The 23,218-nt window shown below is 44.1% G+C and overlaps 1 protein-coding gene across 2 annotated transcripts in view; it reads left to right on the top strand.

Moving 5' to 3' along the window:
• The window catches only part of IHO1 (interactor of HORMAD1 1), a 43,715-nt gene extending 25,900 nt beyond the window's left edge, over positions 1 to 17,815 (top strand). For both annotated transcript variants that reach the window (XR_009214441.1, XM_058442268.1), the window contains exons 3-7: positions 6,391 to 6,565; positions 11,055 to 11,218; positions 14,229 to 14,277; positions 14,471 to 14,558; positions 17,500 to 17,815. Coding sequence is in view for 1 of the 2 variants with exons in the window: in XM_058442268.1 (XP_058298251.1) it covers positions 6,391 to 6,565; positions 11,055 to 11,218; positions 14,229 to 14,277; positions 14,471 to 14,558; positions 17,500 to 17,501 (478 nt within the window). In the remaining variant the exon portion in view is untranslated. The remainder of the gene's footprint in view (positions 1 to 6,390; positions 6,566 to 11,054; positions 11,219 to 14,228; positions 14,278 to 14,470; positions 14,559 to 17,499) is intronic.
• The last annotated feature ends 5,403 nt before the right edge of the window (positions 17,816 to 23,218 follow it).

The following is a 23,218-nucleotide window of genomic DNA, read 5'->3' as shown; positions in this document are numbered from 1 at the left end:
GGTTTGCATTTACAATTCCTGCAGTAAGCAACCTGCAGCCTGCTAAGCATTTTCACTGGAAAGTGTTGCCCACAAGTCATGTTGAACAGTCCAACAACTTGCCAGACTTATGTAGGGCAAGCAATTGAACCTACTTGTAAAAAATTTTCAGTGTTACATTATTCATTATATGGACGATATATTTTGTACTGCCCCCACTCAATAAATATTGCTCCAATGTTATGATCACTTGCAAAATTCAATTTCTCACACTGGTTTATTTATAGCTGCTGACAAAATTCAGACTAATACTCCTTACTCCTACTTGGGGACCTTAGTAAATGACACTACTATTGTGCCACAGAAAGTAACCATATGTAGGGATCAATTGAAAACATTAAATGACTTTCAAAAATTACTAGGGGACATTAATTGGATACAACCTGCTCTAGGCATTCCTACCTATGCCATGAGTAATCTATTTTCTATCTTTAGAGGAGATCCTAGTCTCACTAGCCCTCAACAATTAACAAAGGAGGCTGAGGCGGAATTACAGTTGATTGAAAAGCAAGTCCATAAGGCTCAAATAAATAGAACAGATCCAGAGAAGACTCTAGATTTGCTAATTTTTCCAGCTCGTCATTCACCTACTGATGTTATTGCCCAACAGCAGGACTTAGTAGAATGGCTTTTTCTTCCACATACTAATTCACAGACTCTAACTCCTTATTTGAATCGAATCGCTACTATGATAGGAAATGGGAGAACTTGGATTGTTAAATTACATGGATATGATCCTGGAAAAATTATTGTCCCTCTCACGAAGGCACAAATACAGCAAGCTTTTATAAATAGTCTTACTTGGCAAACCCACTTAGCTGACTTTGTGGGCATTCTCGATAATCATTTTCCTAAAACAAAACTGTTTCAATTTTTGAAATTAACTAATTGGATTCTCCCTAAAATAACTAAATTTAAACCAATTGAAGGTGCTGAGAATGTTTTTACAGATGGGTCTAGTCTACAAATGGTAAAGCTTATTCTGTCTTGAAAGGTAAAGTTTTTCAGGTACCTTATACTTCAGCTCAAAAAGCGGAGCTTGTAGCTGTAACTGAGGTATTGACTATTTTTGATATGCCTATTAATGTGATTTTGGATTCTTCTTGGTTTTCCACACAATTAATTGAAAATGCTCAGTTACAATTTCATACAGATGAACAACTGATGACTTTATTTACCTAGTTGCAAACAGCAGTTAGGAGTAGAATGCACCCTTTTTACATTACTCATATTAGGGCTCATACACCTCTTCCAGGACCTTTAACTGAAGGGAATCAAATGGCTGATTGCCTAGTTGCTACTGCAATATCTAATGCCAAACACTTTCACAATTTAACCCGTGTTAATGTCTCTGGTCTCAAACACAGATACAGCATTACCTGGAAAGAAGCTAAAGCTATCATCCAGTGATGCCCAACTTGCCAAATGGCGCATTCCTCATCTTTTACAGGAGGAATTAATCCTCAAGGATTGGAACCTAATTCTCTTTGGCAAATGGGTGTCACACATGTTCCGTTGTTTGGGAGACTAGCTTATGTACATGTATGTGTGGACACCTTTTCTCACTTTGTCTGGGCTACATGCCAATCAGGAGAGTCTTCTGCCTGTGTTAAATGTCACCTTTTGCAGTGTTTTGCAGTGATGGATATTCCAGTTTGTGTTAAAACAGATAATGCCCCAGGCTGCACTAGCCAAGCTCTAGCTACATTTTTCTCTCTGTGGAATATTAAACACATTACTTGCGTTCTATATAATTCTCAAGGACAAGCCATAGTAGAAAGAATGAATCTCTCCCTGAAACGGTAGTTGCAAAAGCAAAAGGGGAGAAACAGGGACTCTGGGACACCCCATATACAATTGAATCTAGCATTATTGACTTTAAATTTTTGGAGCCTGCCTAAAGGCCAGATGCTATCAGCAGCTGAACAGCATCTACAGAAACCAGCTACAAAGACAGAAGCAAAACAACTGGTTTGGTGGAGAGATCTGATAACAAAAAGTTGGTAAATAGGTAAAATAATAACTTGGGGTAGTGGTCATGCTTGTGTTTCTCCAGGACGGAATCAATAGCCAATTTGGGTGCCATCAAGACATTTAAAGCCTTAACTATAAGCCAGATACCCAGAAAAAGGTTTCGAGAGGATCCCAAAGACCCACCAGTTGCAGCCATGTTGAGACTGATGCTGAGGAGGACCCCAACTGTCACAAGCAACACCCATCGAACACAGCCACCTACCTGGGGACAGATCAAGAAGCTGTCACAGATGGTGGAAGAAAACCTTAGGAAAGCAGGACAGCCAGTCACAATTGTAATTTAATGATAGCTATGATAGCGGTGATCACCATTGCCATGAGTATTCCTTCAACAAGGGCTGACACAGAGAACAATTATACTTATTGGGAATATTTATCTATCTTGGCTGGCAATAATGCCTGGATGTAATCACTCTATGACACATTTTTCTTTCTGGTCTCAGTATTTACCATAAATCTGCTCCTATAATTGAGGCATACAGCCCTCAAAAACCTATTTGTAAACAGAATTGGACCTGGCCAGAAATAATGAATGTACTTGTTTGGGGAGATTGCATTGCAGAATAGGCATAGGTGCTGTGTAACGATTCCTGTGGAATCATTATTGATTGGTCCCCTAAGAGACCAAGCTTGAATTGCACTTCTCAGTCAGCGTGCCACGGCCACACTATGTTCAGCTGGTTTAAACAAAACAGTCAGATGGTAGAAATTGTAAGAAATAAGGCAAGAGTTCCTATTATCTGGAAACATGGCAGTATAGTGGCACTTCACCCTCAAATGATATGGCCCGCTGTAGGAGCTAAACATAAGTATTTGTGGAAACTATTAATGGCTCTTAAATAAGATTGAAATTTGGAAAAGAATAAAAAAGCATCTAGAAGGACACTGTACAAACTTGTCTTTGGATATTGCAAAATTAAAAGAACAAATATTTAAAGCGTCCCAGGCGCACCTGACCTTAATGCCAGGAACTGGAGTGTTTGAAGGAGCATCAGACAGATTAGCAGCTATTAACCCATTAAAATAGATAAAGACACTTGGAGGCCCTGTGATTTCAATGATGATTGTGCTTTTAATCTGTGTTGTTTGTCTTTGTATAGTCTGCTGATGCAGATCCCAACTCCTGCGAGAAGTAGCTCACCATGACAAAGCTGCCTTTGCTTTTATCGCTTTGCAAAACAAAAAAGGGGGACATGTTGAGAACAGGCCCCCAAATGGGCCATAAATGGGCCCCAAAACTGGCCATAAACAAAATCTCTGCAGCACTGTGACATGTTCATGATGGCCATGATGCCCACGCTGAAGGTTGTGGGTTTACTGGAATGAGGGCAAGGAACACCTGGCCCACTGAGGGCGGAAAACCACTTCCAGGCATTCCTAAACCACAAACAATAGCATGTGCAATCTGCGCCTTAAGGACATATTCCTGCTGCAGATAACTAGCCAGAGCCCCATCCATTTGTTTTGGCCCATCCCTTTGTTTCCCGTAAGGAATACTTTTAGTTAATCTATAATCTATAGAAATAATGCTTACTACTGGCTTGCTGTCAATAAATATGTGGGTCAAACTCTGTTCGGGGCTGAGAAAAAAAAGGAAAAGCATGTTTTCTCAGGTTATGCAACAATGTTAAGTAACACAAATTGTTACACAGATGTCTGGTTTTTTTTTGTTTTTTTGTTTTTTTTTGATGGAGTCACTCTCTCACCAGGCTGGAGTGCAGTGTGGCACAATCTCACCTCACTGCAACCTCCAACTTCCTGGTTCAAGTGATTCTCCTGCCTCAGCCTCCCGAGTAGGTGGGACTGTACAGGCACACACCGCCATGCCCAACTAATTTTTTTATTTTATTTTAGTAGAGATGGGATTTCACAGTGTTGCCCAGGCTGGTCTCAAACTCCTGAGCTCAGTCTGCCCACCTCGGCCTCTCAAAGTGCTAGGACTACAGGCATGAGCACTACACCCAGCCTCTGGTGTCCCTTTTTATAAGGACACCAATCCTATCATAAGAACCCTACATTCATGACTTCATCTAACCCTCATTACCTCCTAAAGGACCCATCTCCAAATACTGTCACATCAGGATTGTTATGATGATACCATCATAGCAACATATGAATTTGTGGGGGACACATCCAGTCCATAACAAGGCCTATCTGTGATTGTTTTATTATGCCTCCTTCTCTCCCTTCAGCCCTGCTCTGTTCCTTCCCTGTAGGCACACACTCTAGAATTAATGTGTACCCTCCAATTACTTTCTATACACTCAGTTACATAATTGTTTGGTGTGTATAATGTAGGTTTAAAAATTTACATAAATGGTCTGTAATAAGAGTTAATTCTTTTTTTTTTTTTTTTTTTGAGACAGTCTCACTGTATCACCCAGGCTGGAGTACAGTGGTGCAATCTCGGCTCACTGCAACCTCTGCCTCCCAGGTTCCAGTGATTCTTCTGCCTCAGCCTCCCAAGTAGCTGGGATTACAGGTGCCTGCCACTATACCCAGCTAATTTTTGTATTTTTAGTAGAGACAGGGTTTCACCATGTTGGTCAGGCTGGCCTTGAACTCCTAACCTCGTGATCTGCCCACCTCGCTTCCCAAAGTGCTAGGATTAGAGGCGTGAGCCACCGTGCCTGGCCAAGTTCATTCAATTTTTACCTTTTCTTGTACTCAAAACTATGTTTTTGAGAAGTCTCAAAATCCCATGTGATTATATATCAATCTTTTTTTTGAGACAGAGTTTTGCTCTGTCGCCCAGGCTGGAGTGCAGTGGCGCGATCTCGGTTCACTGCAAGCTCCGCCTCCCGGGTTCACGCCATTCTCCTGCCTCAGCCTCTCCGAGTAGCTGGGACTACAGGCGCCCGCCACCACGCCCGGCTAATTTTTTTGTATTTTTAGTAGAGACCAAGTTTCACCGTGGTCTCGATCTCCTGACCTCGTGATCCACCCGCCTCGGCCTCCCAAAGTGCTGGGATTACAAGCGTGAGCCACCGTGCCCAGCTCTTTTTTTTTTTTAAGGAGTCTCGCTCTGTTGCCCAAGCTGGAGTGCAGTGGTGCAAACTTGGCTGACTACAAGCTCCGCCTCCTGGGTTCATGCCATTCTTCTATCTCAGCCTCCCAAGTAGCTGAGACTACAGGCACCCGCCATCACGCCTGGCTAATGTTTTTTGTATTTTTTAGTAGAGACAGGGTTTCACCATGTTAGCCAGGATGGTCTCGATCTCCTGACCTCATGATCCACCCTCCTTGGCCTCCCAAAGTGCTGGGATTACAGACGTGAGCCACCACGCCCGGCCAATTATATATAAATCTAACTTAATGCTTCTGGCTGCTGAATCAACTAATGCATGTACCTTGTTTTATTTATCTATTTTAATGATGAACAGATTGATCTTTTAAAAAGAGAACATTCTTGGCCAGGTGCAATGGCTCATGACTGTCATCCCAGCACTTTGGGAGCCTGAGGTGAGCAGATCACCTGAGGTCAGGAGTTCGAGAGACCAGCCTGGCCAACATGGTGAAACCCCGTCTCTATTGAAAATACAAAAATTGACCAGATGTGGTGGCAGGTGCCTGTAATCCCAGCTACTCAGGAGGCTGAGGCAGGAGAATGGCTTGAACCTGGGAGGTGGAGGTTGTAGTGGGCCAAGATTGCACCACTGCATGCCAGCCTGGGCAACAGGGTGAGACTCTGTCTCAAAAAAAAAAAAAAAAAAAAAAGATAACCTTCTTGGCCCTGCATGGTGGCTCACACCTGTAATCCCAGCAATTTGGGAGGCTGAGATGGGTGGATCACCTGAGGTCAGGAGTTCAAGACCAGCCTGGTCAACATGGTGAAACCCCATCTCAACTATAAATACAAAAATTAGCCGGGTGTGGTAGCACATACCTGTAGTCCTAGCTACCCAGGAGGCTGAGGCTGCAGTGAGCCGAGCTCATGCCACTGCACTCTAGCCTGGGCGACAGAGTAGGACCCTGTCTCAAAACAATAAAATAAAATGATAACATTCTTTTAATCTCTACAATTTTATGAACTGTAATTTCCAATATGGTGTTGTAGCCCAGAATGCTGTTATACAAAGAATGATGATGTCAGTCCTTTCTGTTTGAGTTTCCATCTGGTTGTTCCCAGATTGTAATAAAAATATGTGGTATTCAGAATTTCCTTGTGTTTCATTGTACTGACAACATACAGGGGACTTGAAGGTCAGAACAAGCTATCACTCTGCCCAAAATGTTCTGAAATGGACAGCTGTGAACTATGATTTCATTTGTTCAGGATATTTGTCCATTTGATACACTTTTTTTGCTAAATTTCAGGAACAAGAAGTCATCTAACTGGAATAATAATCAAAATGATTATTCCAGTCTCAGTGATTCCCAGTTCCTCTTTGGATCTCAGTTCTGTCCAGAAAATTCAGAAACCCTATCAGCACCCTTGGACTTTGGTGCCCACTTGAGACATTCAAAACAGTCACAACAGAATTCTCTGGAGGTGAGTCTGGTTTCCAGAATTGATCTGCACACATTTCACAGTCATTATGGAGATAAACTATAAAGAATACTTATTCCGGCCAGGTGCAATGGCTGACACCTGTAATCCCTGCACTTGGGGAGGCTGAGGCAAGTGGATCCCTTGAGCCCAGGAGTTTGAGACCAGCCTGGTCAACATGGCAAAACCTCATCTCTACAAAAGTACAAAAATTAGCCGAGTGTGGTGGCTGAGGCAGGAGGATTGCTTGAGCCCAGAAAGTCAAGGCTGCAGTGACCCATGATTCTGCCAGTGTACTCCTGCCTGGGTGACAGAGTGAGACCCTGTCTCAAAAAAAAAACAAACAAGGCCAGGTGTGGTGGCTCATGCCTGTAATGCCAGCACTTTGGGAGACCGAGGCAGGTGGATCACGAGGTCAGGAGTTCAAGACCAGCCTGGCCAAGATGGTGAAACCCCGCCTGTACTAAAAATACAAAAATTAGCTGGGTGTGGTGGCAGGCGCCTGTAATCCCAGCTACTCGGGAGGCTGAGGCAGAGAATCGCTTGAACTCAGGAGGTAGAGGTTGCAGTGCACCAAGATCAAACCACTGAACTCTACCCTGGGAGATAGAGCATGACTCCATCTCCAAACAAACAAAACAAAAAAACCCAAGAACCAATACTTATTTTCTAGCCTTAAAAAAATTACTTATCCTGTTGGAATATATTTTAGAATTGTACATCTGTAAGGATTACTCTCCTAAAGGGGTTTGTGCTTGATTAGTGACTCATTTGACTTGATAGTCTGAAATGGCAACATTTATATTTGCAGTTTCTTCTATTACAAAGCAACATAAAATAGTGTCATAAAATAGTGTCAATCCCTTGACCACTCCTAGGGAGAGGCAAATATATATGTATATGTATTTGCCTAAGGCTAGTCATACTATTGTTTGTGAGAATTTAATAAGTAAAAATAGTTTTCATAAAATAGAAATAAAATAACATAAATTTTATTTTAGAGAGAATTTTTAAATAATAAACTTCATGTAATCTGTATACTTTAGTCAACTATACTACATTATGTCCTTGAAGAAGAAGGAGATGAGGATTCTGAGGCCTAGGTTAGTGAGTAAAGGCCAGAATGAGGAACAGAGTCTCTTGAATCCTTGATGTTTTGAGATTAACCTGTCTTTTCCTTTTTTTTTTTTTGGGGGGGACAGAGTCTTGCTCTGTCACCTGGGCTGAGGTCCAGTGGCATGATCTCAGTTCACTGCAACCTTCGCCTCCCAGGTTCAAGTAATTGTCCTGCCTCAGCCTCCCTAGTAGCTGGGATTATAGGTGTGTGCCACCACACATGGCCGATTTTTGTGTTTTTAGTAGAGACAGCATTTCTCCATGTTGGCAGGCTGGTCTTGAGCTCCTAACCTCAGATGATCTGCTCACCTCGGCTGCCCAAAGTGCTGGGATTACAGGTGTGAGCCACCATGCCTAGCCTGGTTCTTTGAGATCAACCTGTGTTTTCTTGTGAGTCAAAAAGATTTTGATTTTGGAGGCACCTATAACTAAATGTTGTGTTTTGTTTTGTTTTGTTTTGTTTTGTTTTGTTTTGTTTTGGAGACAGAGTCTCCCTCTGTTGCCCAGGCTGTAGTGCAGTGGTGCTGTGGCAGGAGTCAGAGGACCAGAGAGACCAAATGGGTGAAACAGGAGGATTTTATTAAGGTGTGCACCAGCTCAGCAGATTCGCATCCAAAAGGCTGAGACCTGAACAAAAACAGGGCTTGACTTTTATACACATTTCTGAAAGAGGATTGGCCAGTTTGAATGGCATGGCGGGAATTTGGTGGCATGAAGTATATAGTGCAGGCAAGCGGGCATACAGAAGCAGAACAAAGGCAGTTAATCAAACAGTGACAGGTTTCATCATCCCAGCATAGCTCGTGACCTTGCAGCTGCATTGGAAGGAAAACAGGAACTTATCAAACTAAAGCAGGCTTTGTATCTGGTACATATCTTACTCAAGCTCGTCTTGTGACCTTGTCATGTTGCACAGAAGAGAAACAGGAATTGTAAAACTCTGTAAAGTAACCTTGAGTATCACTAAGGAAGGATTATCAAAGGGGAGGGGGAAGTTGGGAAAAGAGAAAAACCTGCCTTCCCACCCTTGCCTGGGAATGGGAGGAGAGGGGACTCTGGAGCACATTCCTTGAGGGCTCTGGTTTTGCAGATAGTGTTATCAAAGCCCTGCCAGAGCTCTGCTGCCTATTGCTAGGTCTTGGAGTGAGTCAGCCCAGCAAGAGAAAACTTGTTTTTCTCTTTACATCTCCTGCTTCAGTGCGATCTCAGCTCACTGCAACCTCTGCCTCCTGGGTGCAAGCAATTATCATGCCTCAGCCTCCTGAGTGGCTGGGATTATAGGCACCTGCCCCAATGCATGGCTAATTTTTGTATTTTTAGTAGAAACAGGGTTTCACTATGTTGGCTAGGCTGGTCTCGAACTCCTGACCTCAAGTGATCCACCTGCGTTGGCTTCCCAAAGTGCTGGGATTACAGGTGTGAGCCACCATGCCCGGCCACACCCAGCTAATTTTTTTCTTTTTTTTTGAGAGGGAGTCTCGCTGTCGCCAGACTGGAGTGCAGTGGCACGATCTCGGCTAACTACAACCTCCACTTCCTGGGTTCAAGCGATTCTCCTGCCTCAGTCTCCCGAATAGATGGGACTATGGGCGTGTGCCACCACACCCAGCTAATTTTTGTATTTTTAGTAGAGACAGGGTTTCACCATGTCGGCCAGGATGGTCTCAATCTCCTGACCTCATGACCCACCCACCTCAGCCTCCCAAAGTTCTGGGATTACAGGCGTGAGCCCCCGTGCCCAGCTGCACCAGCTAATTTTTATATTTTTTGTAGGGCTGGGGTTTAGCCATGTTGCTCAGACTGGTTTGAACTCCTGGGCTCAAGGTTTTTTTTTTTTTTTTTTTGAGACGGAGTTTTGCTCTGGTTGCCCAGACTGGAGTGCAATGGTACGATCTTGGCTCACCACAACCTCTGCCTTCCAGGTTTAAGCAATTCTCCTGCCTCAGTCTCCTGAGTAGCTGGGATTACAGGCATGCGCACCATGCCTGGCTAATTTTGTATTTTTAGTAGAGACGGGGTTTCTCCATGTTGGTCAGGCTGGTCTTGAACTGCCAACCTCAGGTGATCCGCCCACCTCGGCCTCCCAAAGTGCTGGGATTACAGGCGTGAGCCACTGTGCCCAGCCTGGTCTCAAGTTTTATATACAGACTTACATGCATCAAATAGGGACTTAACGAATAAGATTAAGTTGGTGCTTTTTTTTTTCTTTCTTTTTTTTTTTTTTGAGACAGAGTCGCACTCTGTCACCCAGGCTGGAGTATAGTGGCACGATCTTGGCTCAGTGCAACCTCCTCTTCCCGGGTTCAAGTGATTCTCCTGCCTCAGCCTCCTGAGTAGCTGTGATTACAGTTGTATGCCACCACGCCCAGCTAATTTTTGTTTTTCTTTTTGTTTTGAGACGGAGTTTCGCTGTTGTCACCCAGGCTGGAATGCAGTGGCGCAATCTTGGCTCACTGCAACCTTCTCCTTCTGTGTTAAAGCGATTCTCCTGCCTCAGCCTCCTGAGTAGTTGGTATTACAGGCGCCTGCCAGCATGCCTGACTAATTTTTTGTATTTTAGTAGAGACAGGGTTTCGCCATGTTGAGCAGACTGGTCTCAAACTCCTGACCTCAGGTGATCCGCCTGCCTCAGCCTCCCAAAGTGCTGGGATTACAGGCACGAGCCACCACACCCGAACAATTTTTGTATTTCTAGTAGTGACGGGGTTTCATCATGTTGGTCAGGCTGGTCTCGAACTCCTGACCTTGTGATCCACCCACCTTGGCCTCCCAAAGTGTTGGGAGTACAGGCGGGCGCCACCGTGCCCAGCCAGTCAGTGCTTTAAGTTAGTAAAGTATGCTCTGAAATAAGTATTTCAGTACAAAAATTGGTATCTAGTGATATGAAGGAATAAATGACCTCCCTGAATGTTTCAGAGTTTTGCCAAAGAATGCAGAAAGTGGCTCATCATTTGTCAGCATGCCCACTGTCCAGTCCACATCAAACTTACCAATATGAGTTTAGTTCACTAGCAGCTGAGCAACAGCAATTTGAGTTAAAATTATGATTATGAAAACTTTAACACATCATCTCAGAAATAGCATAAATGGTTCTCTGTTCTTGCCTTTAAATTTATGCAATTGATTCTAAGCTATTTTAGTTGACATTTAAAATCTCTCTGGGCTGGTAAGGCAAAAATCTATATTAATAAAAATAGTTGCTTTATTTTAAATATAATTTTCTGGTGTATACAAAAATAAAATGGAAATACTACTTGCTATGTTACGTTACAGCAATATGGTTTGCACTTAAATGTGACTCTGCATTGTACAGAAAATAGTGAATGCTTTAAATATTTTTATGTGTGAAATGCTATATATTTTTTTCATTTAACAGGGTGAACCTAGCATTTTCACAAAGTACCAGACAAAGCCCCAGCTGTTCGGAGGAGATATAAAAGATGGAGGTTTATTTCCTCCTCCTTTGTCAGTTGGAAAATCAAAAGGCCTCTTGGAACAGTTTGAGGAGAAAAAGAAAAGGGCAAAAGACAAATGTGACAGGTATGTAAACCTTTCAAATGGATGACAGAACTCACCTTTTCTGAGCAAAACAAGACATAGAGTGTCAGTAATTAAATAATTCAATTTTAGCATAATAGCATGTATTAGAGTTCTCCAGAGAAACCAAACCATAGGACTTACACACACACACACACACACACACACACACGCAGACACACACACAGACCCACAGAGAAAGAGGGAGAAAGAGAAAGAGGGAGAGAGAGAATTATAGATTGATTTTTTTTTTTTTTTTTTTTTGACAGAGTCTTGCCCTGTCGCCAGGCTGGAGTGCAGTGGCGCAATCTTGGCTCACTGCAACCTCTGCCTCCCGGGTTCAAGCGATTCTCCTGCCTCAGCCTCCTGAGTAGCTGGGACTACAGACGCCTGCTACCACACCTGGCTAATTTTTGTATTTTTAGTAGAGACAGGGTTTCACCATGTTGGCCAGGCTGGTCACAAACTCCTGACCTCAGTTGATCCGCCCACCTCAGCCTCCCAAAATGCTGGAATTATGGGCATGAGCCACCGTGCCTGGCCATTATTATTATTATTATTTATTTTATGATTTTTTTTTTTTCTGAGACGGAGTTTCACTCTTATCCAGACTGGAGTGCAATGGCACGATCTCAGCTCACTGAAACATCCGCCTCCTGGGTTCAAATGATTCTCCTGCCACAGCCTCCGAGTAGCTGGGATCACAAGTGCATGCCAGCATGCCCAGCTCATTTTTGTATTTTCAGTAGAGACGGGGTTCGCCATGTTGGCCAGGCTGGTCACGAACTCCTGACCTCAGGTGATCTGCCCACCTCGGCCTCCCAAAGTGCTGGGATTACAAGCATGAGCCACCGCAGTCTTCCCACCTTAGCTTCCCAAGTAGCTTCGATCAGAGGCACACACTACCATGCCCACCTAATTTTTTTTTTTTTTCAGAGATAGTGTCTCACTATGTTGTCCAGAATGGTCTTGAACTCCTGGGCTCAAGCAATCCTCCCACCTCGACCTCTCAAAGTGCTGGGATTATAGGCATGAGCCATCATACCCAGCCTCCTAGTTATTCTTAACTGCCTTCTTGTCAATATGATTTGTGGTAGATTTGCATATAGTCTACCACAATTTTTTTCTCTCTGAAAAATAAAAACTAGAGGATTTCTAAGAGAAATGTAATATTCAAGTAATGTTACACTTATTTTTCCTAAACATTTGCCCCTTGATTTTTCTTTTCAGATGATCAGGATTAGGAAGTTGGACAACATTATTTATTTTAGAGTCTAGAATAGAATGCGGCCAGGCATGGTGGCGGGTGCCTGTAATCCCAGCTACTCAGGAGGCTGAGACAGGAGAATCACTTGAACCCAGGAGGCGGAGGTGGCAGGGAGCCTAGATTGCACCATTGCACTACAGTCTGGGCAACAAGAGTGAAACTCCATCTCAAACAAACAAGCAAAAAACCAAAACAACAACAAAAATGAATAGAATGCATGAAATCTTTTAAATTTTACATTCAAAAATTTTTTTTGAATTTTTTTAAACTTTTATTTTAGGTTCAGGGGTATATGTGCAGGTTTGTTACATAGGTAAACTCTTGTCACAGAGGTTTGTTGTACAGATTATTTCATCACCCAGGTACTAAGCATAGTACCCAATAGCTATTTTTTTTCTGATCCTTTCCCTCCTCCACCCTTCACCTCAACTAGGCCCCAGTGTCTGTTGATCTTCTGTTCATGTCCATGAGTTTTCATCATACAATGCATGAATTCTTTGGCTTTTATTTTGTTTTGTTTATTGAGATGGAGTCTCACTCTGTTGCCCAGGCTGGAGTATAGTGGCAAGATCTTGGCTCACTGTAACCTCTGCCACCTGGGTTCAAGCGATTCAAGTGCCTCAGTCTCCCAGGTAGCTGGGACCACAGGCGCGTGACACCAAGCCCGGCTAATATTTTTGTATTTTTAGTAGAGACAGGGTTTCAGCATGTTGGCCAGGCTGGTCTCAAACTCCTGACCTCAGGTGATCCACTGGCCTCAGCCTCCCAAAGTGATGGGATTACAGGTGTAAGCCACCATGCCCAGCCCATGTGTCAGTCTTTTTTTAAGAATTGGATGTGGCCAGGCGCGGTGTGGCTCACAGCTGTAATCCCAGCACTTTGGGAGGCCGAGGCGGGCAGATCACGAGGTCAGGAGATTGAGACCATCCTTGCTAACACGGTGAAACCCCATCTCTACTAAAAATTCAAAAAATTAGCCAGGTGTGGTGGTGGGTGCTTGTAGTCCCAGCTACTTGGGAGGCTGAGGCAGGAAAATGGCGTGAATTCAGGAGGTGGAGCTTGCAGTGAGCCAAGATCACGCCACTGCACTCCAGCCTGGGCGACAGAGCGAGACTCTGTCTCAAAAAAAAAAAGAGTAGTATGTATAGTTGAGGAATAACTGTGATAGCTTCTTTTTCATTAGAAATGAATATTTTCATATTAATATTTACATATAAATATCTATATGAGTATGGATTTTAAAAAGAAAAATGCGATTTGTCATAGGAAGTCTGTGTTCTCTCTTTTTTTTTTTTTTAACTTTTTATTTTATTTTGAGTTGGAGTCTCACTGTGTCTCCCAGGCTGGAGTGCAGTGGCATGATCTTGGCTCACTGCAACCTCCGCCTCCCAGGTTCAAGGAATTCTCCTGTCTCAGCCTCCCCAGTAGCCGGAATTACAGGCGCCCACCACCATGCCCGGCTAATTTTTGTATTTTTAGTAGAGACGGGGTTTCACTATCTTGGCCAGGCTGGTCTTGAACTCCTGACCTCGTGATCCACCCGCCTTGGCCTCCCAAACTGCTGGGACTCTCTTTTTTTTTCCCTCCTGGGCACTAAGGTTTCTCAGGGTCAAGTCTTCAGATCTAATCAAGCAATGTTTTGATGCTATGCTAGGTAGAGATCTGCCATATTTATGGAATCATTTATGTTACTTATCACTTCAATATTTCATAAAGATTTGTTTTCTTTTTTCCCTCCTATTCTAGTGAGACTCTATACAACTTTGTTTCTAATGTTAGAGAAAGCATTCACAGGGTAAGTACAGCTACTTTTCAAGGAGTTAGAACATCTTATATTTTAAGAAGTTTAATATTTATATTGTATTGGCTTTAGTTAATGTAGAATAGCAATATTTTAACTACCCCTATTTATCATGAAATGACAATTCTCTAAGATAGTAGAATAAGGCAACAGTCTGTGAATTATTTCATAATTTTGGGTTTCTTAGTTGCAGACGTCTGTGGAAAAGTCTGAGGAACATCTCAGTTCAAGAAGCCAATCTATTTTGGATTCTTTGGAGACTGTGGCCAAGACATGTGAGTGCCTCATGTTTGAGGTATCAGCAGAGGGCACTGGTGAATGATGAACATGAACTTTCTGACCGTAGCCTGATTTCCAGTGGTGAGGTTCCTCACAGGGTTTCAGATGAGAGGATGGGTATATAGGGTTAGTCCTGAAGAGATGTGGAGCACACTAAGCTGGGTAGTGGGGCCCACCTCTATGTGACAATGCTCTGGTCCCATGATGCCTTTTGTGAAGCACTAATCCCCCACCTGGTAACCATGCTGCCTCAGGGCAGGTACCTCTGCTAGGTTTCTCATCTCACTGCCTCAAGTGAGTCAGCAACATCCTTGAGTCTCAAATTGCTGCCTGTGCTGTCTATAGACACTGACTGCCCCCTTAGGAGTTAGAAATACCGTAGTACCTGCTGCTGTTCTTGCTGCCTTGGTTTCAGTGAGAGCTGTGTTGTGAATCACAGCACCATTCTCAGTATTTTTTTTTTTTTTTGAAACGGAGTCTCACTCTGTCACCCAGGCTGGAGTGCAGTGGCGCAATCTCGGCTCACTGCAAGCTCCACCTCCCGGGTTCGCACTATTCTCCTGCCTCAGCCTCTTAAGTAGCTTGGGACTACAGGCGCCCGCCACCATGGCCGGCTAATTTTTAAAATTTTTAGTAGAGACGGGGTTTCACTGTGTTAGCCAGGATGGTCTCCATCTCCTGACCTCATGATCTGCCCGCCTCAGCCTCCCAAAGTGCTGGGATTACAGGCGTGAGCCACCACGCCCGGCCCCATTCTCAATTTTACTTATAGTTTGTGGTTTATAAAATCCTGTGCTCCACCAATTAGTGGTTTACATTTAGATGAAACCGTGGCCCTTGCCCTATAAAGAGAAGAGAGCAAATATACAGTTCTCCTTAGGTGAATACCTCTCTAGAAGCACCTGTTTCCTAGCAAAACGATGAGCTGATGACTATGCATCTGCACTTGTTTGCATTTGTCTGTGTGTTTATTTTATAAACAAGTTGAAATCAGCTTATTCAAATGCCATGGGATGGACTGCTCATAATTTACAAAAATTAATGCCTTTTGTGTGGCCTAAAAATTAATCCCCAACTGTCTGCATAGAAGCACTATACTGTCTGCTGGATTTCAACCTGGGCATCCCACACACAGGGCAACTATGCATCTGTTTAGAAACTTGTTCTGGGGCCGGGCACAGTGGCTCACACTTGTAATCCTAGCACTTTGGGAGGCCGAGGCGGGCAGATCACGAGGTCAGGAATTCAAGTCTGGCCTGTCCAATATGGTGAAACCCCATCTCTACTAAAAATACAAAAATTAGCTGGGTGTGGTGGTGGGCGCCTGTAGTCCCAGCTACTCGGGAGGCTGAGGCAGAAGAATTGCTTGAATCTGGGAGGTGGAGGTGGCAGTCAGCTGAGATGGCACCACTACACTCCAGCCTGGATGACAGATCGAGTCTCCGTCAACAACAACAACAACAACAAACTTGTTCTGGAAGCCTTAAGACTGTTAACCCCACAAGAAGTAGCAAGACAGACAGCAGAAGCAAATCAGGGATGCTTCCTTTGTATAACATGATAGAGTAACTCATTTATAAGTACCCAAGGAAAGTACTCTGTTTTTGTTTTACATTTAAAACTGGGTGGGCCGGGTGCAGTGACTCATGCCTATAATCCCAGCACTTTGGGAGGCCAAGGCAGGAGGATCGCTTGAGGTCAGGAGTTCGAGACCAGCCTGGCCAAAATGGCGAAACCCCGTCTCTACTAAAAATACAAAAAAAATTAGCTGGGCATGGTGGCAGACACCTGTAATCCCAGCTACTTGGGAGGCTGAAGCAGGAGAATCGCTTGAACCCGGGAGGCAGAGGTTGCAGTGAGCTGAGATCGTGCCACTGTACTCCAGCCTGAACAACAGAGTGAAACTCCCTGTATCAAATAATAATAATAATAATAATAATAATAAAACTGGGCAAAGTACAAAAAAGGAGGGTTGCAGCAAAAGTATGGCGTTTAAATCCCAGAAAAGGGAAAGGAAGTGCCTGAGGCCCCAACACAAGATCAAGGCAGAGAAAGAACTAAAACTGCATCTGGCTTAGAGTAGGCAAAGGGATCTGTTCCTTAATTTTCTTTTCCTTTTCTTTTCTTTTTTTCGAGACGAACTCTCACTCTTGTTCCCCAGGCTGGAGTGTGAGTGAGAGTCCAGCCTGGACGATAGAGTGAGACTGCATCTCAAAAAAAAAAAAAAAGGCCAGGCGTGGTGGCTCACGCCTGTAATCCCAGCACTTTGGGAGGCGGAGGCGGGCGGATCATGAGGTCAGGAGATCAAGAACATCTTGGCTAACACAGTGAAACCCCATCTCTACTAAAAATACAAAAAATTAGCTGGGCGTGGTGGCGAGCACCTGTAGTCCCAGCTACTCAGGAGGCTGAGGCAGAATGACGTGAACCCAGGAGCGGGAGGTTGCAGTGAGCCAAGATCCTGCCACTGCACTCCAGCCTGGGAGATAGAGCCAGACTCTGTCTCAAAAAAAAAAAAAAAAAAAAAAAAAAAAGCCCAGGCACAGTGACTCACACCTGTAATCCCAGCACTTTGGGAGGCTGAGGCAGGTGGATCACTTGAGGTCAGGAGTTTGAGACCAGTCTGACCAATATGGTGAAAACCCATCTCTACTAAAAAAAAAATACAAAATTAGCCAGGCGTGCTGGTGCAGGCCTGTAATCCCAGCTACTTGGGCAGCAGGAGAATCACTTGAACCCGGGAGGCAGAGGTTTCAGTGAGCTGAGATTGCGCCATAGCACTCCAGCCTGGGCGACAAGAGCGAAACTCTGTCTCAAAAAAGAAAAAGAAAAAGAAAAGACTCAGTAACAAACACAGTAGTATCATATGAATTAGGACAGGTCATTCTTGAAAATGGGCACAAGTAGCCTATCCAGAATAATTCTCTTTCTTGGTAGGAAATGATGGGAAGCAGAAAATTAATCATTGAGAGAGGAACCAGACAAATCCTGTAGCATATGACCAGGTCCAGTCCAGCTATCCTAGAGCATTGAACTCCACCTCAGTGCATTCTGCAAGTTTTCAGTCTCTACTCACTGCGCTCATCAGGGAATAGGGAAGTAAAGATACTGTGTGAAAGTGCTGTCTGTGTTGTTATGTAATTGGTGCCTTCACAGATGAGGTCATTAAATATTTTCCCAGTCAGCCTGCCCAGCCAGAAGGGTCACTGTGGCCATCTAATCTAACTCTGCTTGTTCTTCAGCTGAGGACACTAAGGACCAGAGTAATAAAGTGAATTACCAAAGCCTCTTGTATACTACTTTACCTCATATGTTTAGTCTGGTGACTAAATTATAAAAAGAACTGGAAGAAAACATGGACATTTTTTTTTTTTTTGAGACGGAGTTTCGCTCTGTCACCCAGGCTGAAGTGCAGTGGTGCGATCTTGGCTCACTGCAGCCTCTGCCTCCCAGGTTCAAGCAATTCTCCTGCCTCAGCCTCCTGAGTAGCTGGGACTACAGGTGCACACCACCACACCCAGCTAAATTTTATATTTCTAGTAGAGACAAGCTTTCACCATGTTGGCCAGGATGGTCTCAAACTCTTGACCTCGTGATCCACCCGCCTCAGCCTCCCAAAGTGCTAGGATTATAGGCATGAGCCACCACGCCTGGCCATGGACAACATTTTTATAATTTTAGAATGGGAAAAGCCTTTCTAAGCAAAATAGATATAATTGTTATGAAGAGTGAGATCCATCTATATGAATATGGTAGAATTGAAATATCTGTTCATTGTTAAATTAAAACAACAAAAAGGTGCTCTTCACGTGCTCCAGGATACATCTTGTTGGGAAGTGTGACCAGCCAGTGAAAATTGGGAAGAGAATCCCTAAAAAAGTTGGAGGTGGTCTCATCTTATACAAGGAGGCTGCCAGATCTTTCATTAGGCTCTCATCAGCACCTGAGGGAGAGTAAAACTACAGAGTAAAAGGAAAATCACTGGCCATCCGGGGAAAAGCTTGCATCACAATCTGATCTCATCTCAACTGAGGCCTTGTCAAATTGCTAAAATAAAAACAAATTGTTTAAAAATCATCTTAGCCGGGCACGGTGGCTCAAGCCTGTAATCCCAGCACTTTGGGAGGCTGAGGCGGGCGGATCACGAGGTCAGGAGATCGAGACCATCCTGGCTAACACGGTGAAACCCCGTCTCTACTAAAAACACAAAAAATTAGCCGGGCGTGTTGGTGGGCGCCTGTATTCCCAGCTACTCGGGAGGCTGAGGCAGGAGAATTGCGTGAACCCAGGAGGTGGAGGTTGCGGTGAGCCGAGATCGCGCCACTGCACTCCAGCCTGGGGGACAGAGAAAGACTCCGTCTCAAAAAAAAATAATAATAAATAAAAAATAAAAATCATCTTAACAGGAAAACAGATGTTGTCCAGAATATGGAAATGGATTTTAAATGGCATTTTTACATAAAAGCTAAAAATATCTAATGTTTATAGTCAAAGCAAAAATGAAATGAATACTCTTATAGACACACATATACATACAAACAGAGGACCTATAATGTATATACAGATATGCACACGTATTAATGTAAAATTCCAGAAACCGATGATAATGTTAAATCCAGGAAGTGAGAACAAGGTTTGCAAAGGAGAGATTCAATCATTTTTCATTGTATGCCTTTTTATACTATTATGGTTTTCAGTTATTTTCATAACTAAATTTTTTTAAAAGAAAAAACATGGATAGACTTCGGAAGTAATGAGTTTGATACAAAAGCTCCTATAAAAGAGAAGACGCCAAACATATGTTGTCCTGGGGACAAGAACTGAATGTATGGGACCTCAGATGGATGCTTTCTGAGCACTTAATCCAGAATCAAACACTTCGCTTGCCTTTGTCATGCTCTGCTTTTGTGAGGGTCAGTAATGCCCATTGTTGCTAAGAAACATTACTATTTAGGAACTTCTCTATGGAAGGATAATTACATTTGCTCTCTACTATAAATATGTACATGGATGTCTAAAGAATATTTGACTAATTGAGTTTAGGAGCAGGAATCCAATACCTAAGTAAACAGCCTCTTTCTAATTGATTGACACATGGAATTGAACTTGTACCTGTGGTGAGAAATATGGGAAAATTTGCTTTCTAAAAAATTCTTTGGGCCAGACACAGCAGCTCATGCCTGTAATCCCAGTACTTTGGGAGGCCGAGGCAGGTGGATCACAAGATCAGAAGTAGGAGACCAGCCTGACCAACATGGTAAAACCCCGTCTCTACTACAAATACAAAAATTAGCCAGGCGTGGTGGCGCATGCCTGTAATCCCAGCTACCCAGGAGGCTGAGGCAGGAGAATCGCTTGAACCCTGGAGGCGGAGGTTGCTATGAGCCAAGATCGCGCCACTGCACTCCAGCCTGGGCGACAGAGTAAGACTCCGTCTCAAAAAAATAAAAAAATAAACTATGCTGGATTACATTGTTTCATGTTAGTTTAGGGGTTCCATTTTCACGTCTCAATATATTTACTTAGTTTTTGTTTGTTGGTTGGTTGGTTTGTTTTGAGACAGAGTCTCTCTCTGTCACACAGGCTGGAGTGCAGTGGCACAATCTCAGCTCACTGCAACCTCCCCTTCTCAGGTTCAAGCGGTTCTCCTGTCTCAGCCTCCCGAGTAGCTGGGACTACAGGCACATGCCACCATGCCTGGCTAATTTTTTTTTTTTTTTTTTGAGGTGGAGTCTCTCTCTGTCGCCAGGCTGGAGTGTAGTGGCACAATCTTGGCTCACTGCAACCTCTGCCTCCCGAGTTAAGTGTTTCTCCTGCCTCAGCCTCCTGAATAGCTGGGACTACAGGTGTGCGTCACCATGCCCAGCTAATTTTTGTATTTTTAGTAGAGACGGGGTTCACCATGTTGGCCAGGAAGGTCTCGATCTCCAGACCTTGTGATCTGCCAGCTTTGGCCTCCCAAAGTGTTGGGGATTACTGGCGTGAGCCACTGCGCTCAGCCTTTACTTAGTTGTTGGTTTTTTGTTTTTGTTTTTTGAGATAGAGTTTTGCTTTTGTTGCCCAGGCTGGAGTGCAATGGCGTGATCTCGGCTCACCGCAACCTCTGCCTCCCGGGTTCAAGCGATTCTCCTGCCTCAGCCTCCCGAGTCGCTGGGACTACAGGCATGGCATGCGACACCACGCACTGCTGATTTTTGTATTTTTAGTAGAGACGGGGTTTCTCCGTGTTGGTCAGGCTGTTCTCGAACTCCTGATCTCAGCTGATCTGCCCGCCTCGGCCACCCAAAGTGCTGGGATTATGGACGTGAGCCACCGTGCCCAGCCTACTTAGTTTTTATATCACAAGATTAGCCAGGCGTGGTGAGAATCAAGAGATTCTCCTGCCTCAGCCTCCCGAGTAGCTGGGATTACAGGCATGTGCTGCCACACCCGGCTAATTTTGTATTTTTAGTAGAGGCGGGGGTTTCTCCATGTTGGTCAGGCTGGTCTCGAACTCCCGACCTCAGGTGATCCACCCGCCTCGGCCTCCCAAAGTGCTGAGATTACAGGCATGAGCCACCACGCCCTGCCACCAGATTCATCTTGTTTGTTCAATTTTTTCCCAACTGTAGGGAGACTACAGTAAACATTTCCCAAAACTTCCTGTGCAAAATTGCTGATTCCTATTGTTTTCATGCCATTTTCTGTTGTTATCCATTAGTGTTTGTGAATTTACACACTGAGGGAGTGAGGCATATGCAGTTTCCAGAAGGCAGCCAGCATTGCCAGTGGGGTGGCACAGCCCTGGACCCACTTTTTAAAAATTGTGGTAAAATACACATAACACAAAATGTACCATTTCTTACTGCTTTTTTCTTTTCTTTCTTTTTTTATTTTTGAGATAGGGTCTCGCTCTGTCATCAAAGCTGGAGTGCAGTGGCACAATCACAGCTGACTGTAGCCTTGACCTCCTGGGATCAAGCAATTCTCCCACCTCAGCCTCCCGAGTAGCTAGGACCACAGGCACATACCACCCCACCCAGCTAATTTTTATTTTTCATTTTGTAGAGACAGGATCTCACTATGTTGCCCAGGCTGGTCTAGAACTCCTGGGCCCAAGCAATCCTCCTGCCTCAGCGGCTTCTCAAAGTTGCTGGGATTATACGTGTGAGCCACTGTGCCCAGCCTGTTTATTATTTTTTCCCTCTTCTAGGCTGTAGAATTCGGCCGGGCATGGTGGCTCACTCCTGTAATCCCAGCACTTTGGGAGGCTGAGGTGGGCGAATCATGAAGTCACGAGATCGAGATCATCCTGACCAACATGGTGGACCCCGTCTCTAATAAAAAATACAAAAATTAACTGGGCGTAGTGTCGCGTGCCTAAAGTCCCGGCTACTTGGGAGGCTGAGGCAGGAGAATTGCTTGAACCCGGAGGCAGAGGTTGCAGTGAGCTGAGATTGCACTACTGCGCTCCAGTCTGGCAACAGAACAGTCTCAAAAAAAAAAAAAAAAATCACGTAGGTAGATAGTTTTGTTCAAAATTGTTTCCCATTCTCCTAGCACAGTGTCTGACAATAAACTTTCAGATAAAGATGTATATTTCGGCCAGGCGTGGTGGCTTATGCCTGTAATCCCAGCACTTTGGGAGGCTGAGGCGGGTGGATCACCTGAGGTCAGGAGTTTGACACCAGCCTGGCCAACATGGCAAAACCTTGTCTCTATTAAAATACAATTAATAGCTGGGCATGGTGGTGCATGCCTGTAATCCTAGGTACTCCGGAGGCTGAGGCTGAAGAACTGCTTGAACCCAGGGGGCAGAGGTTGCAGTGAGCTGAGATCGTGCCACTGCACTCCAGCTAGGCGACAGAATGAGATTCTGTCTCAAAAAAAAAAAAAAAAAAGAAAGCAAGAAAAAAGAATTCAAGTCCACCAATCTTGCCATGGCTCATACACCCCTCTGTGTAGCTGTGAACTGCCTTCCCTCAGTTGTGGCCTGCTCCTGGGCCCCTTGCTCACCATGTTTCAGCCATGCTGATCTCAATTCCTCTGTTTGGAACGTGCTCTTTCTTCTGTTGGTAATATTCTTTCCCTTACAGTTTTATGACAATTCAGCTAAATATCAGTTTCTTAGGGAAATCTTACCCCTGAGAGTGACTAAGTCTACAGTTACATGGTCTCAAGCACAATATGTTTTTCCTTTAGAGCAGTTATTACATTTATAGTTATTTGTTTTTTGGTTTTTTTTTTTTTTTTTTTTTTTTTTTTTTTTTTTTTTTTTTTTTTTTTTTTTGAGACGGAGTCTCGCTCTGTCACCCAGGCTGGAGTGCAGTGGCCCGATCTCGGCTCACTGCAAGCTCCGCCTCCCGGGTTCACGCCATTCTCCTGCCTCAGCCTCTCCGAGTAGCTGGGACTACAGGCGCCCGCCACCACGCCCGGCTAATTTTTTTTTTTTTGTATTTTTAGTAGAGACGGGGTTTCACCGTGGTCTCGATCTCCTGACCTCGTGATCCACCCGCCTCGGCCTCCCAAAGTGCTAGGATTACAAGCGTGAGCCACCGCGCCCGGCCGACATTTATAGTTATTTGTATAATTAGTCATTAACTACTTGTTTTCCCTAAGATTGCAATTTCAAGAGGGCTTTATTTGTAATTTTGTTTTTTTTTTTTTTTTTTAGACG

This window comes from Hylobates moloch, unplaced genomic scaffold, assembly GCF_009828535.3.
Source record: "Hylobates moloch isolate HMO894 unplaced genomic scaffold, HMol_V3 SCAFFOLD_8, whole genome shotgun sequence".
NCBI classification, from domain to species: domain Eukaryota; kingdom Metazoa; phylum Chordata; class Mammalia; order Primates; family Hylobatidae; genus Hylobates; species Hylobates moloch.
Note: the sequence above shows the minus strand (reverse complement) of the source record. Positions and strands in the feature narration are given on the sequence as shown.